Below are 16,088 nucleotides of genomic sequence, written 5' to 3' on the forward strand. Positions count from 1 at the left end.
GTTCTACTGTCTCCTCTATTGTGTGGTCGTATTAAATTTTTTTGGGCATTGTTTCATTTTATGTCCCAATAATTATTTACTGCCAGTTAGAACTCTGACAGTCTCTCTTGTTAGCCTACCTGATGTCGCACTGGGAGAGCTAGAGAGCAATTTCCTGCAGTCCCCTCTGTAGTGATTCCCCCTCACATGATAGAATATGGTAATACTGTTAATAGGTGAGTGGTGACTGTGTTATGTGGTAATTGCCGAGAGTCAGCTGTTAGTATTTTCTCTCGACAATAAAGGCTTTTCTGGACTTAGAGAATTAAGGAGGTTATTGTGATTCTTGTTTTAAAGATCATCATTGGTGATGGGTGGAGAACTCTAATGTGTCTTTCTCTAAATCTGTGGAATTTAGTTTGCACCAATCATGGTGACCGTACATGAATGGTGACAGCAACACAGCAGAGCACAGCCTTGAACTTGGTGGCTTGTTTAGATTTAGGGTCCAAGTACAGACTTCAGGAAAGGTTTCTCTGTTCTTAAAAACTAGGAAATTAATAGATCTTCTCTCCAGGAGGGCTTCCTAATTTCAGTGGGACACTGGCCAAAAACAAGTACTCCGTAGGTATTAATATGACTTTGCTTCTTTGTTAGCAGCCTTGACAAAAGCTCCCTTTTTCTGTGTATTTATTTTTCATATAAAGGACCTTTTACTATTTTGTATTTTAACACAAGGGGCAGATGTCTCAAGCTCTGAGCTGGGCTTTGCAACATGTTCTGCCTTTTGAATGCTTCTTTCAACTTGGGTAGCTCTCTTTGTTAAAAGGCCAAACCCCTTAGTGAGATGTTCTGGGAAAGAGGACCCCTTGATACTTGAAAGGTGAGAGATCCATTTAAGCCATGTGATGGCCACCGACAGCCCTACTGCTGGGTTCTGCTTGTTTTAATGTAAGTGATAGATGCTCGGGCTGGTTGTGTTCAGTAATTGGATGTGAACTATGTAAGTGACATCTCATGGCAAATGTGAGGCCACTGTGGATGGCACGCGATTTCTGTGTTGCTACCTTTAGGCTTAAAGGTAGAAACCATAATGGAATTTAATTATTAGAACATATATTCAAAAATTAGTTCAATGCATTTGAAATACCCTTAGTTGTTAGGTAACTACTTGATTATATTGTGCACGACGCTGAGTGCGTGTGATTTATAATGCCAGTATATGCAGTGCGGCAATAGAAATGCTAATAAGGCTGTGTGAGGAGGGCTGTCATCAATACTTTGTCAGCAGTTTGCTGCCAAATAGTCTTCTTGGAAAGACATAATCTGTAATCAAAGAGGAGTTTGTGGAAATAGCAAACATAGACAAAAAATGTTATGATAAAAAATAGTGTTCATTGCTTTCTTTCAGGAGAGGTTTCAATTACATCTTATTAATAACATCCTTCCCTTTTTTAGCGTGTGTACAGCCTTGATGGTCTATCGCAGGATGAGGAGGAGTTGGCTGTACTCTATTTCATTTCAGGACTGGTTTTATAGGGTAGCATTGAGTGGAGCACCTTATATTCAATTAGAGCCTCTCTAGATGTCATTATTTAAAGGCTCTATGCCTTTCAACATCTGTAACACTATGAGCATTTTTGAGGTGAGGTGGTTTCTGTCAGTGGATGGGATGGTATGTGTAGGGGGCAGAGGAGTAGGTTGCTTTCTTCTGCAAACAGTTGAGAACATGTATGACTGCTTTAAAAAGTCATCCCTCAGTATCCTCGGGGGATTGGTCCAGGACCCTCTGTGGATACCCAAATCCTCAGATGCTCCAGTCCTTTATGTGCTAGGAAACCAAAAAAAATCATGTCACTCACTTGATTGTGCTGTTCACTTTATTGCAGTGGCCTGGAATTGAACCCACAATATTGCCGAGCTATGCCTGTGTACATACTATGTATATAGTACACCGCTGTACATAGTAATGTATATACACATACTTCAGATGTACAGTTTGATGAATTTTGATAGATGTATGCACCCATGAAACCACTAGTGGCTTTTTAAAAGCACTTAACTGTTCTCTGACCCGTTTTTGGATGGGTAGAGGGGTTGGCAAAGGTCTGTCCCTCCACTGGAATGTAAGCTCTATCAAGACGGGGACTTTATCTGTTCTTTCCTTTCCTGAATCCTCAGTATCTCTCCAGAATGATTTCGCATACCTGGTAGAAGCTCATTCAGTATTGGTTACATGATTTGAGGAAAGTATATTGTAAAACTAATTTGAAATATTTTCCACTTTCATAGCTGTTATCACTGTAACTGTTACCATATTGTGGGATGTTTAGAAGATCACTTAATGTCTCAGCTCAGAAGTCTTATCTAGCAAATTATTTGATCTTGAGGAACACGGATTGTTGTCTGTGCTGGTCTCCAGCATCAGCTGGGAGGAAGAAGCTGACTCAAAAGAGTTGTTTTTCTCCACGTTAATGTTTCTGTGTGTTAATGTGGAGGAAGGAATTTAGATTAGAATGTTTTCCTAGCATTTTCTGGCACAAAAGCTTTTTCAGCGGAGCAGATCCATCAATTCTAAAGGAAGCTAGTCTTTTTGTGGTAATGGAAATATTCCCTGTCTTGCTTGTGGTGGTTGGTTACACATTTGTCACACACAGTTTTATTAAGTATAAATTACTCAATAAACTGATTTAGACTAGAAAAAAAAAAGATAAACCAAAAGCCAAACAACAGAACAAAACTCCCAAATTAAAATGTTTCTGAGAAAGGATAGAAGATGAAGGATTTTGAAGAAAAAGCTCTTCCTTTAAAAGATACTGACATTTATTTAAGTTGTGTTAGTGCTTGAATGTGATGGGGAATCTTCTTGGCAAAAATTAACCTATTTTAAAATGAATTGTGGCTCCGGTCACATGCTCTTTGATTTTCTTCCTTTTTTTTTAAGCAGAGTTTCCTCAGCTTGGCTCATACTTGACTGAATACACTGATCGATTATATGGGGATTAACTAAGCCTTCTCATTTCCTGCTTTCCGTTTCTCCTCGCCAGCCGGCCAGCGGGCCTTTGTTGTCTGGCATGTGGACTGAGATAAGCTATCAGGGCATGTTTGTATTAGAAAAATGGTTGTAGATGGAACAGTTATAAATAGACTAACAGGTATTAACTGTTACAGTCTTTGTTTTGGTTTAAGTTAAAAAGAGAGAAGAATAAATAAGATACTTAAGACAGACTAGTTTACATAATATGAAATAGAAAAACGTAAATTTTAAGTGTTCCTACCCGTTTCCCCCCCTTTAAACCAAACTATTTGAATTTGTTTATTGACAAGTTGAAAATGTTTGCTAGCTGTAATTGGATTCATATTATGTAGGCTGGTTTTATTTAAATTTAAATAATTTCTGAACCTGTGTTAGTTTTCCTTAAAAGGGCAAGTACTTATTCAATTGTAAAACACTTTGTGGTACTAAAAGGCATTTTATTTTATGGTGTTATGTTTTACAGTTTAATTCAGAAAACGGTATCAAAACAATAGTATGAAAAGGTTATCACCTAGAAAGAGAGAAATTGCTGGATTCACATCAAACAGATGTGTTCATCTTTATAAAAGATGATGATTCAGTATAGTATTGTAAGCTAAAAGTGGGGTGTTTTCCCCTTAAAAGCTGATGTTGTTGCATGTGGCCAGTTTTCTCAGGTAGGAGGCAATGCCATTTTTAATTGGCCACAAAGTTGCCTGGAATTGCAGATTGCAAACAAAAGTTACCCTGGTTTCTGCCTATTTTCTGCTTGCATGCTTTCAGCTTAATAGGTTCACCATTGTTTTAAAGTGTGTATTTTCAGTGTATTTGTATTCTGGTTTGAATCAAGCTTTAAATATTTCTCAATATCACAAGCTCAAATTTTAGAAAAATATCTTAAATTGAAATGAGAGGCTTCTTACCTAGATTTTCTTCTCATTAACAAGAATTTAACTTCCTGCTCACTATTGGAATGTCTGTTTGTATGAATGAAAATAGCAGCTTCTGTTTTTTGGTAGTTATCTCGCTTCTCAGTGCATGTGTGTTCTAACATTCCAGCCATGGTTCCGTTTGGGGAGCCTGTTAAGGTTGTTTAAACTACCGGAGTCTGAGAGGGACCTTGTGCGGCTCGTGCCCTTCATCCCACAGAGCAGCGTTTCACGTGCTGTCCGTGGGTCTGCAGGGCCAGACCGCTTTCATGGTTATGCCCAGACATCATTTCCCTTTTTCTTTCTCATTCTCCCATGAGTGTACAGTGGGGCTTTACAAAGGTAAGTGATGTGTGGTGTATCCCAGCAGGTTAAATGCAGAGTCAGATATGAGAATCTGTTTACTTAAGCCAGATATAAAAGAGATTTGTAAAAACAGAAGTGTCACTTGTTTCCTAAATTTTGTTTTTTGGAAGTTTAGTTACTAGTAGTTAGTTATGTTAGCATATAATGGGGTTATTATCATTAAATGAATTAGTAAAAATGTCAAATTTTTCCTTATTTTCATTTTCTACTATAGCAAACACTAAGATATAACGCACATAAACGACAGTTCTTTGAACTCCTCCATTTTGATGAAAGTAAGGAATCCTGAGCCTAACAAGCTTGAGAACCACATGTTGCTTGAAAGCACATGTTGACTCAGTGAAATCTTTTCAAGATATTTCAGTATCAATTTTTAATAGTAAAATCTGTGTGATGTACCTTTAATTATAAGTTAGTAATTTTTATTTCTAAAATAATGTGATAGTTTAATTTGTGAAACTTCTAGAGAATTTTGGAAGGCTGCAGCCCAGGTCCTCCTCCCTTAGCTTCCTCTTTCCTCCCACCCCATGCTCCGGCTCTGTCACGTGCAGGAAGTAATCGGCTCCCCCGGAAGGAGTGACATTGCTGCGACGACCTCCACCACCACCAAACAACGAGCAGCGTATTGCAGACATGTTAAGTAAACTTTGTGGTATTTGGGCCTGATTTTTTTTTTTAAGAAATTCAGTAGACTGTTTAATTCCATTTAGTAGAGATTAAGAGCAGTTTGGCAGTTTCTTACGGTGCTGCCTACAAACAGCTATTTTCTGTTCCTTTATGAGGAAAGCCTTTTGGGCCAAATAGAAAATTTGTGCTTATGGATTTATCTGGTATAATCATAATTGCTGGAATGAATACTGGCTTTTAGAAAGGGATTTATTTTGGGAATCCAGGTATAGGGTCTTAATTTCTCTGTGAGATTTCATCTTCCTAGCTTGACCCCTCAACCTGAATTTTGGGACCTTTTAAATCCGGAATCTGACATTCAGTATTTTTGTCAGTATGATGTACATCAGTGTGATTCATGTGGGAAATTACAGGAATGTTCTTTGGTTTGTTATGTCTGTCCCCGTGTGCTAAGTCCCCCTTTAAGTGCTGCTTATCTTTCTGTATGTGACATAAACTGGTTTTCAGCTTAAGAGGACAGGGACAGCAGAGGCTGCCTAGTGACCCCGTCTCCTATCTTATGAGGCCAAGAAGTAGGAATTTTCCCAGGGCTTTACCTGTTCTCAGCTTTGGTCTCCCCACTGCAAATACAGGAATTCACTGTCTGAAAATTTCACTGTTCATGCATAATGTAATTGTCGATAGCAATTGCCTCACAGTAAGTTTTGACTCCGTAGTTAGCAGTTTGTTTTCATGCACATTTTGGGTCCTCCCAAAATAGTGATTGATTTTTGTCCAGATTGAAGTGTAAGAATAATTAACCAGAACACGGAAGTTTGTTTAATAAGCAAGACATCACTAAGAAGCAGTGATTTTGAAATTTATTTCTGATCATTGGAGCTTGTGTTTCAGCACTTACTTAGTTGCATCATCTTTCTGGGGATTTGTATGTAACCAGTTATTTACACATCTTGGTTGTAAACAGTGTAAAAAGTCATCTGCTTGGCCAGAGTTCCACGTTCTTGCTTCACCATCTGATACCAGGTGATTCAAATCCTCTTACAAAGGCCCAGATGCTGATGCAACCTCTTGAAAACAGTCTTCTGGATTGAGCGCCACAAGTCTGGAAAACAAGCCTGCAACAACTTTGGTTCTAGTGCCTGATGGCAATAAGCAGTTTACTCAAATAGATATGGTTTGTTTCTGTGTTCCTTTTAACCGTTTTTACCCATTTCATTTATTGTGCTAGTTCTGAGCAGACCCCTGTGTAGTTCAGGTTCTGTCCATTTATGGATGCCAAGACATGGCCACTGTTGTAGTCAGGGTTCTCCGCAGAAGTGGAACCGAGAGGAGAGACATACATATATACGCCATCCGAATTGTCTCGTGATGTTATGGAGGTTGAGAAGCCCCATAATTCTGCTGTCTGCCCACTGGTGAGCCAGGAAGGCAGGTGGATTAGGCCCAAGTCGAAGGCCTGAGAACCAGGGGAGCCAGTGGTGTAACTCCCAGTATGAGGCCGAAGGCCCGACAGCCAGGAGGGCTGCTGATACAAGTCCCAGAGTGCAAAGGCCCAAGAGTCAAGAGCCCTGATGTCTGATGACAGGAGAAGATGAAAGGCTCAAGAAAAGAGAGAGAATTTCTCTTCCTTATCCTTTTTGTTCCATTTGGGCCCCCAACAGATTGGATGCTGCGTGCCCACACTGGGGAGGGCCAATCTCTTTACTTAGTCTACTGAATCAAATTCTAATCTCTGCCAGAAACACCACACGGGCACACCCAGAAATAACGTTTTACCAGCTCTCTGGGCATCTCTTAGCACAGTGAAGTTGATACATAAAATTACCATCACACTGCTCAACAGGTTTCTGTGTTACAAACTCAAGTGTTGTGGTCCCCACAAGGGAGATGTGGTATAATCATGGTTCTTTCACAGGTCAGTTCAGTCACCATTGGGCAGTGGGTGCTTCTGAGAAAGTTGGAAGAAGGGCATTTGAGGACAAAGCAAGAGTGGATGCTCTGTTTACTCAATGGCAGGAGAAGTGTACCCACCTTACTCCACCCTCTGAAATAAAAGGAAACAACGTTTACTTCATGTCTCAGTACATTAGGGAGATTTGTACTTGATAGTGAGATTATTTGTAGGAAAAACTCAACGCCCTTTCTTCTCTGAGAACAAGACTCTGAAGTCTGTGTTTCCGCCTTTCCTCTAACCTTCTGGTACCCATGTCAGAGCAGAGCTCTGAGACGGTGGACCTTGATGGCCTGAGCCCTGATGGCACTTAACATTTTCCTGTAACTCTTTCATGGCACTTGGTGCCGCAGTGGCTGTTAACACTGTTTAGATATAGATGTATAGGAAATGTTCCATCCTGAGTGTCTTATGTGAGGAGCAGAGTGGTGGCTTGAAATGATATTATAAGATGTTTCTTACCCAATGTTTTACACACAAAGTTGAGTAATGATGATCCTCTGACTGGTACAGAAAGCTTATCTTTAGGTTGGTTCTCCTGTGCATATGCCTGGAGTTACATTGGGCCTTTGAGGAATAGTAATCTTAGACCTCTTTGTCCTTGCGCCCCTCCCCCAAAGTCAGGAATGATTGAAGCCACTAAGACTGTGTCCCCAAAGTCTTCCTGAGGGCGATCTTCCCCACAGGCACCGCCCTGTGGGTGGTGGTGGCTCCACAGGGCTGGAACGCCGCCTCCCGCCAGCCGTGCAGCACACTGGAAGGGGGGCTGCTCTGTTTCTGCTAGGCCATTGCCCCTGCCTCTGCAGACTTAGCGTCCTTGTTCCCAATTCAGAGTTTGTGTAGACATTTCTGAATTATGCAGCAAACCTGTAGTACTCATAGAGCTCAACCTTGTCATCACCGTTTTGTGGAGGTGCCTGGAAAGTTTCTTCAAAAGGAATCTTCTTAAGCCATACTGTATACAAATATTAGCTATTTCTCTTTCCCAAATTTCTGGAGAAACTTGATTGGCTATTTTGGCTTTATAAAACGAGAATTTTGGTCTGATTTCACCTGACTCTGAATCTAGATCTTCTTTTGTTTGAAATATGAGCTCCCAGGAACTAGCAGTTAAGAACTTGAAGGAAGTTGCTCTGTTACCTCTAGCAGATTATTTGGACTTTGCAAAAATTGTTCAATTGTCAATACCCATCTTCATATCCTAGTTAGGTTGCCTTGGCCTTGATCCTCTGTCACATTTGATAACAGTGGGGGACTAGAATGATGTGTTTGGAGGGCTTTGGGAGCCCTGGTACCTGCCAGTCCCTGGTAGGTGATTGATGGGGGACAAAGAAAGTCCTTCCTCTGTAACACAGATGAGTACAAAATTATTGTTGTCCCCATTCTGGTTTGGAATAAAGAATGTTGAAAGGGGAGTCTCTGCACTTGTCAAATTGGTCATTTATTAACTCCTACCCTTCTTCTCAGCCCTGCTATCCTCCACACCCCTGCATTTCTTTTATTTTTCTATGTTGTGTAAAAAGGTTTTCCCAGAGGATGATGTTAAGATTGGTCCTAGGAAGGACACACTTGGCTATTTAGATCAATGAAAGTAACTGTATTAATAATCATGGAAGATCCCTGGGAAGGGAAATTTACCTTGGCTCTTGTGCATTTGTATTTGGGATGGTCAGATTGTGTGCTGCTGGTAAAATGAGCCAGTGTCCCTTCAGTAGCAACCTCCTGTTTGCCTTTCTGGTCTCTGCTGCCTACCTTACCCCCTAGTCTGCTTTTGCCAGTTATCTTATTCTGAATGTTTAATTTCACATCTGACTTTTTAATTCATTAATTCTCAACCTATTGCCTGACATGCAGAGATCTAGAACTCCTCCCTATTCTGCTCCTAAACAACTCCCATTAAACTGTCTTTTTTCTAAACCCAGGTGGGGATGGGTTTTGTCCTCTATTAAACTCTGTATTTTCTTCAATTTACGTACATAACTAATTTAATCCAGAATCAGCTCCTCTCTTTAAAGAGTTTGTGCAAGCTTACTGTGAGCAGGTTGGATGCGCTGCTGTTTGGTGGCTTCTTCCCAACGCTGGCACATCCACCACCTGTAATCAGTCATTCTCTAAAGAAAAAATGGTGGGAAATTACTTGCTTCCCAGTGGACTCATCTCTATATTCAGAAATATACCCCAGGATACCTTCACATAGGAAACTTTGCACCATTTCCTTCTTCACTCAGCACTGTGGTTAAAATGTGTCATTTAAAGCCACTTTGACCTTTACGCATCTTCCAGTTATGTCACCTGTCAGCAGTGAGGCAAATTTGTTAGAAATACCTGTATGTTCCTTGAATTGCTGCAAAAATGAAGAAACTGTCCCCCTGATTTGCTACTTGATTTGTTTTTGTATTGCTATTACTAGCATAATTTTGGATCTGAGAAAAGCCAAATTTATAACCAACCTCTCAACTATAGCTTGACTTTTTTCTTCATCTGTAAAACAGAGATAGTAATATCCAGCATTTGTTGAGAGCCAGTCTGGTCTATATTCATCTGTTTAATCCTCACAGCCGAGTAAAATGTAGACTGTTCAGTTTTCCTTTTTATGTGTACGAGAGGATTAAGGTTGGGAGGAAGTAATTGGCCGAAGTCATGCAACATAGTTGCAAAGCCATCAAACCCAGGTGGTTTGGGTTGAATTTGATGGTCTCTAAGTCCACTTCTGCCTTTAATTTTCTGTGATTTTGAGTAGAGGTCTTTGGCTAGTGAAAAGTGCAAGGAAGAGGAAGATGGCCTGTGGTAGATGTCCAAGCAGTGCCGTGTGTCTGAGATGGCTTTGGGAGCACGTCCTGGGAAGGGGGTGCTCTCCCCCCTTTTGCTGTTCCTCAGCTCACAGCAGTCAGCTTCGTGGAAGATGACATTTTAATTTGTAGATCTTTAGGATGATGATGTTAGCTAACACCATTGTGCGATACAGAGAAAACAAGAGGGTTCTCTCCTAATTCCATTTTACCTATTAAGTTTCATCTGGGGAAGAAATATAAACATAAGCATATAGGATGGAACCATCTTCACCAGTCAGATGGCAAGGTGACTCCACTAAGGTCACCCCCAGTTACTAGTAATTGCAGACACTACCAGGGTCCTAGAATTTAGTGCCCTCTGAAACAACACAGTGCCTCCCTTTGTAGACGATTAATCTTTAACTAAATTGCTGGCCTGTTTAAGAAGATTGTGACTTTTACAGCTGCTTAAATTTGTTCGGAACTTCTGTTTACTTTGAGCCTGCCTACCTTTGTGGTGTTGTCTGTGGAATTCAGAATCTGGAAGCTTTTTTAACACAATACCGCCACTCCCTGGTTGTTAGGTAGTATTGCATTAGGAAATCCAGTAGGCTTTCAACTCCCCCTTGTAAAGGCTGATAATTGGAGTCATAAATCTAGATACAAACAAACCAGAGCGGTAATTTTGCGTGGGTGGAATCATTAGATGTGCCTGGGTCAAAAGGTAGCACACAGATTATACCTCAAAGGTCACCAGAATCACGGGCTTGGTTCTGAAAAATGTGATTGCCAGTTCTGGTAACTTTAAAAGCTTCTTTCTTTCGCCCTTCAGGTTTTCGCATGTATTAGACATGTTGCAGAAATACACAGAAGTATGAATTTTCGAACAACTGTTGCTAGGACTGCTGGTAGATCTGAGTTCCTTTGTGCTCTGTTGAGTAATTCATTACTCTGAGTGTTGAGTCATCCTTCAGCAGCCCAGTGACTAGAAATCACTCATCTTTTGAAGGAAACCATGTTCTGGAGGAAACATAACTCCTACAATTAATTCTCAGCAAAGTTGTTGAAATTGTCTGTGAGTCACTGGTTACGGTCACCTACTATCACAGAAGACAGTACTCCTGGGCACCTGCTCAGCCCCAGATGCGTTTCCATCTTTGTAATTCTTTCATGAGCCCTTTAGGTAGGTTTCAATATTCCTATTTTACAGTGAGGGCAGACTCAGAGGATCTTAGAAATGTGCCCAGGGTGGTGTGACCGGGAAGTGATGGAGCTGGGATGTGAACCTTGACGGATTTTCCTGTGTTCTTATCTGTAGTTCACGTTCCCAGCCTGGTAATGCTGGAACCAGGTTTTAGTCTTACTGTTCTGGTTTAGCAGTCCTTAAAAAGGAAACTATTAGGCCATTGGTTTTCATGTGGAGGTATTTTGTCCCTGAAGGGAATATTTGGCAATGTTTGAAGATATTTTGGGTTATCGCAATGAGGGAGGGGTTGCCGCTGGCAATTAGTGGTTGGAGGCCAGGGATGCTGTTAAACATCTAACAGTGCACTGGATAGCACCCCCCGACTTATCTGGACCAAAAGTCAGTAGTTTTTAGGTTGAGAACCCTGTGCTGGACAGTGTGTCACTTACGTGGGTTGGTCCCCGGATTGTCCCCTCCTTCCCACGATGGGTGCCTCTGTCTGGCCTTGCTCTCCAGCATCCTGCCTGGGAAGGAGGCCGTAGCTTCCTAGCTGCTCTCCCTCATCCTGGTGTTTTGTACCTCACTGCTTGTGGCTTTGGTCAGCAGTGGAGCTAGAAGGCCCATTTTCTCAGAGAGTTAGAAGCCCACGAACGGCCGGACTGTAGCCAGGATTCAGGTTCTTCTCAGTGTCACGCAGAGTGTTCTCCTGTGCTGCGTGCAGATGGACCCCGTGCACGTCTCATGTATATCTAGTGCTTTCTGTATGTTTGTGTCTTTTTCACTTGCCTAGAAAAAGAATCCTTTGCCTAGAAAAGAATCCACTGAAACGCCCCCCATTTTCCCCAGGCCGGACGGCACCCTCGGTAGCCCCTTGCTAGCAGTGACTGCTCCTGTCTGTAAACTCCTGCGCGTAGCGTGTATTCTTTTTATGTGGCCTGCTTGTTAGTCCTCTTTCCCCGCCTGCCGTATGAACCTGTATAGAACATAGAAGTGCACAGTGGGTAGAAACTAAAAAGCACCCGTTACGTAGGATTACCCTCTGCACCCAGCCTGTTTTACTCGCACTAGTAACGATGCCCTGCATCGTGGGCTTGTCTGCTTGACACAGGTAATTGCAGAGGAAGCATCTTCGTGTTTATGGCGGTTGCTTTGGAATAGCACTTCTTCACACTTGAGTTCAGTCCAGGCTTTTGGTGGTGGTTTTCTTTCTGGTCCGTTAAATGGCTTAAATATTTTTGCCAAGGTATTTTTGAACCCTTCTGGTCTTTCAGTGGAGACTTTATATATACCTTTCATTTAAGAGTAAAGCGTCTTACTTCATTAGAGAAGGCTCCTTTGACATACTTTAGGATTTGACCACCTCCTGTATTAAACATGAAGCGTTTCTCGAAGTTTAGCTCTCATTCATTTCTGACCCACTGACTTGTGGTGAGAAGGTAGGGCCTGCTAAGAGGACTGGTACTGCACTCACCTTGGGAAGTCTCGTCTGGTTCTCACCTGGGCTGGGAAAGTGCTTCGTGAGGCCACAGGAAGCCTTAGTGTTCTGCCATGTCTCCGTGTTTCACAGCCAAGTGCAGAGAGATGATCTACCTTAAGCTGTAGCCTCACAGCCTTCAAATGGAAATTTAATCCTTTATTCTTCGGGTCAACTAGGAACAAAGTTAACTTGGAAGGATAATGTGGTTGAGTGTCCCACAAGCATTTACGGGACCCTGATCAACATAGAACTCTTCATTATTAACAAATATTTATGTACAAGGTGTTCTTTTCCTGGGAAATTTGAAGATAAATTAGACAAGGTCCTTGCTCCATGGACTCAAAAGTGCCTCCCTCACCACCCATAGTGTACGTATCAGTTTGCCATACAGCAGTAAGTGCAGACACAGTGGCAGTAGTGGAGGGACTGGCAGCCCTTGGAAAGATGGCTCTGTGCCAAGCCTTGCTGGGTAAGTTCGTTCTGACTTACTGCCCTTACTGGCCTTGACGGTGTGCTGACAGTTTATATTTACCAAAATAATTAAAACTTAAGATACAAGAAGAATGTATTTCTGTAGTGCTACGTAGTTAATGCTAAGCTAAAAAATATATAATATTGAATGAATTAATCAAACTGGGGAGATTACAGATTCAGGTTTAGTCTCCTTTGTTTCAAGGATAAGCTCAGAGGGGTTTTATGCCTGGGATTTTTCAAAAAATGAAATTTGACCTAACAATTGACGTACAAATTGTTGTGGTCTTGGTGATGGTGTGTGTCTCCCTCTCTGCCTGTCCACCTGTTTCCAGGGGCTTTTGATCATGGGTATGGTATGCACCCGTGGGCACTCGAAATCCTGTTCCTAATGCTGTTAGATTTTCCTTTTCAGAGTAAGAGGGACCATCTACTCATGAACGTCAAATGGTACTACCGTCAGTCTGAAGTTCCAGATTCTGTGTATCAGCATTTGGTTCAGGATCGACATAATGAAAATGGTAAATATGTCTTTCTGGTTTGATTCTTATACTTTCTTAGCCTGGAGCAAAGTTCTTTCTTAAAAACATTCATTAAATGGAAATAACCGCTAGGAAAAATTTTCTCTAAAAAGCTTTTTATAAATAAAAACGTTATTGGAATGTTTTCTTTTTAAGGGCTCTTTCATTATTTTTGCCTTAAAAAAGAAACAACCTGATCATGTGCTGAGAGCATCTTCCCCTTAAACTTGGAGTAGAGATAGTTCTTTGGAAATGACAGTAACTCCATTTTTTATTTCCTTTTTCTCACCTAATGTTGAAGTAATGATACTTAAAGCCCTCTAGGATTGGATTTTCTTTCTTTTTTTCCTTTTCAATAATCTGTATTGTTGAACTTCTCTGCATTCAGGGTTGTGACACTTCAGTTATCAAAGCAAAACTTTCCTGATATTTTGGAATTCACATTTGAATATGACAAATGTGAATGAGCTAGAATGAGGTCGAGCATATTTTAAGAAAAAAAATCAATAAAAAGGAGCCATTATACATCTAAACAAATGTAATACAGATTTTATGTATGTATCTCATGTGTCAATACAGTTATTGAGTAGAAACTGCAATGCCAGAGGGAGAAAAAAAATAAAAGATGTTCTGAACTACCTTCCTGTTGTTCTGAAAGTCAATACTGAATTCCAAAATATTCGGGAAATATGCTCGACCTCATTCTAGCTCATTCACATTTGTTGCCCGTAAATTATACGAGTTAGAGATTGTCACACCCCACTTTTAGATGAAGAAATTGAGGCTTAGAGATGCTAAGGGAGTTGATAAAGCTGCATGTCTTCTGAGTGGAGACTGGGGCAGGGGTCCAGTTGTGTCTGGCCCTGATGCCTGTCCCTTCCCGCCCTCTCACACTGCTTTGGTTGACAGGTTTTGAGTCAACAAATCAGCAGTAAAAACAGTTTTGAAGAATAATGTTCTTTTATATTTTACTTTTTTGAAACTTAAAATTTCTGTTAAAGCCATTAAATTGTGGGTTCTTATTTTAAAGAAGTAGCTTGGTTATTCTTCCAATGGAAACAGTGTGGTTTCTCTTTGTCCCAGCTGGGATATTTAACAGTAAAATATAAGATGCACAGGTTCACTAAAAATGTTAGTAGTTAAAAGTTGCTAAAATGCGATGGCTGTTTCTTCTCTTTTTCCTTCGATTTCCGTTTTGTTCTTAAAGCAGACTGGCTAAAGGGTAAAAACACGTCCAGGAGGGCACTTTGCTCCTGTGTATTATTCCTGTGTGTTATTCCTCTTCTCTGTTTTGCTGACCAGGCCTGGTTATTTATTGTGCATTTTATAATGGGAGGTGAACCTGAAAGAAAAGTTTTGTAGAATTTTCCTAGTTGTTTTGGAAAGCGCAATTTTAATACACTCTGAATGTTTTTTGTGGACAGACTCTGGAAGAGAACTTGTCATAACAGACCCAGTCATCAAGAACCGAGAGCTTTTCATTTCCGACTACGTCGACACTTACCACGCCGCCGCCCTCAGGTGGGTGCTGCGGGTGCGCGGCCTTCCTGCGAAGGGGAGGTTGTGGGGCGCGGGGGGCAGAGCGTCCGAGCTACCCTGGCCCCCTCTGATAATCACCCCGCCAGGCGGACCACCCCCGGGCCGCAGCAGCCACCCTCTGGGGTTGACTCTGCAGCTGTTAGGGTCTCGGGTATTCCCTCCATCTTCACGAATCTGTGTGTGTGTGTGTGGTGGGGGGGGGCACAACTTTTTTTTTTCTGTTTTGTTTTTCTCTTATACTCTCTCTGTAGTTTTATGTCTTATTTCCTTGAAAATTGGTTGCTGGGTTATTTAGGGTGAGGTGTTAGGATGGTCTGCCAATGATTTCCTAAAGATTGAGTCACTGCCACTAGAAACGACAGATAAAGAAATGGATGAAACAAATGTGGCAGCAGGTAATTATATGAGAATCTAGGCAGCGTTTATTGGAATTTTCATTGACCTATTCTCTTAAATTTCTGTGTGTATAAAAAATTTCCTACTGAAAAGCTTGAGGGTAAGGAAAATATATTGAAGATTTTATTCTTAGGTTAACATTGCCGCCAGTCTTAATGTCAGGTAATAATGCCAAAAAGTGACCAGGAGCCCCTGCTTTGCACTGTCTGGTATTTTTTTTTGTCCCTCTCAAGGAAAAGATACTTGTTTGTTCTGCTATATTTTGTATGTAAGTGGAAGACTCTGGGCTTCTTAAGTGGTAAAGGGAGTAAGACGAGTAGTTTTCTTACACCTTTTCCCTGCTGGAAATAACAAAATGGTGAAAGAGTTACTTTCTTTGTTAAAGAATATGCTTTAGAAAAAGCCATGGGGATTTGATGACTTTTAGCTTAACTACAATGAGATACAGTTATTTCTCTATCGCTTTGCTCAGATGGTATTCAGTAAAGCCATCTGGAGTCTCTTGTGCAAAGCTACGTAGCTAAATCCAGTTATTTCAAGGCAAATTAGTAGCAACTTTTGGCGGGGGTTAGGTTGGTTTGTTTGCTTTCATTTAACATATGCTGGGGATCGAACCCATGACCTCGTGCATGCTAGGCATGTGCTCTACCACTGAGCTATACCCTCCCCACCAGCAACTTTTAATATAGGGAGGATTTTGGCAAACTTTGGTTCAGATAGTCTTTCATATGGTATCTGTTGAACTACTCAGCTCAGCCATTGTGGCGCAGAAGCCACAGGCAACATGTAAATAAGTGAGGTAACTCTGTGCCAATAGAACTTTATTTGTGGACACTAAAGTTTGAATCTCATTTAATTT

At 41.1% G+C, this 16,088-nt stretch overlaps 1 protein-coding gene across 4 annotated transcripts in view; it reads left to right on the forward strand.

Moving 5' to 3' along the window:
- The window catches only part of RERE (arginine-glutamic acid dipeptide repeats), a 366,213-nt gene that overhangs the window by 197,979 nt on the left and 152,146 nt on the right, over positions 1-16,088 (forward strand). For all 4 annotated transcript variants that reach the window (XM_072975465.1, XM_072975468.1, XM_072975466.1 and 1 more), the window contains 2 exons: positions 13,189-13,294; positions 14,719-14,815. In XM_072975465.1, coding sequence (XP_072831566.1) covers positions 13,189-13,294; positions 14,719-14,815 — 203 coding nt within the window. The remainder of the gene's footprint in view (positions 1-13,188; positions 13,295-14,718; positions 14,816-16,088) is intronic.

Source organism: Vicugna pacos, chromosome 13 (assembly GCF_048564905.1).
Source record: "Vicugna pacos chromosome 13, VicPac4, whole genome shotgun sequence".
In the NCBI taxonomy this organism is placed as follows: Eukaryota; Metazoa; Chordata; class Mammalia; order Artiodactyla; family Camelidae; genus Vicugna; species Vicugna pacos.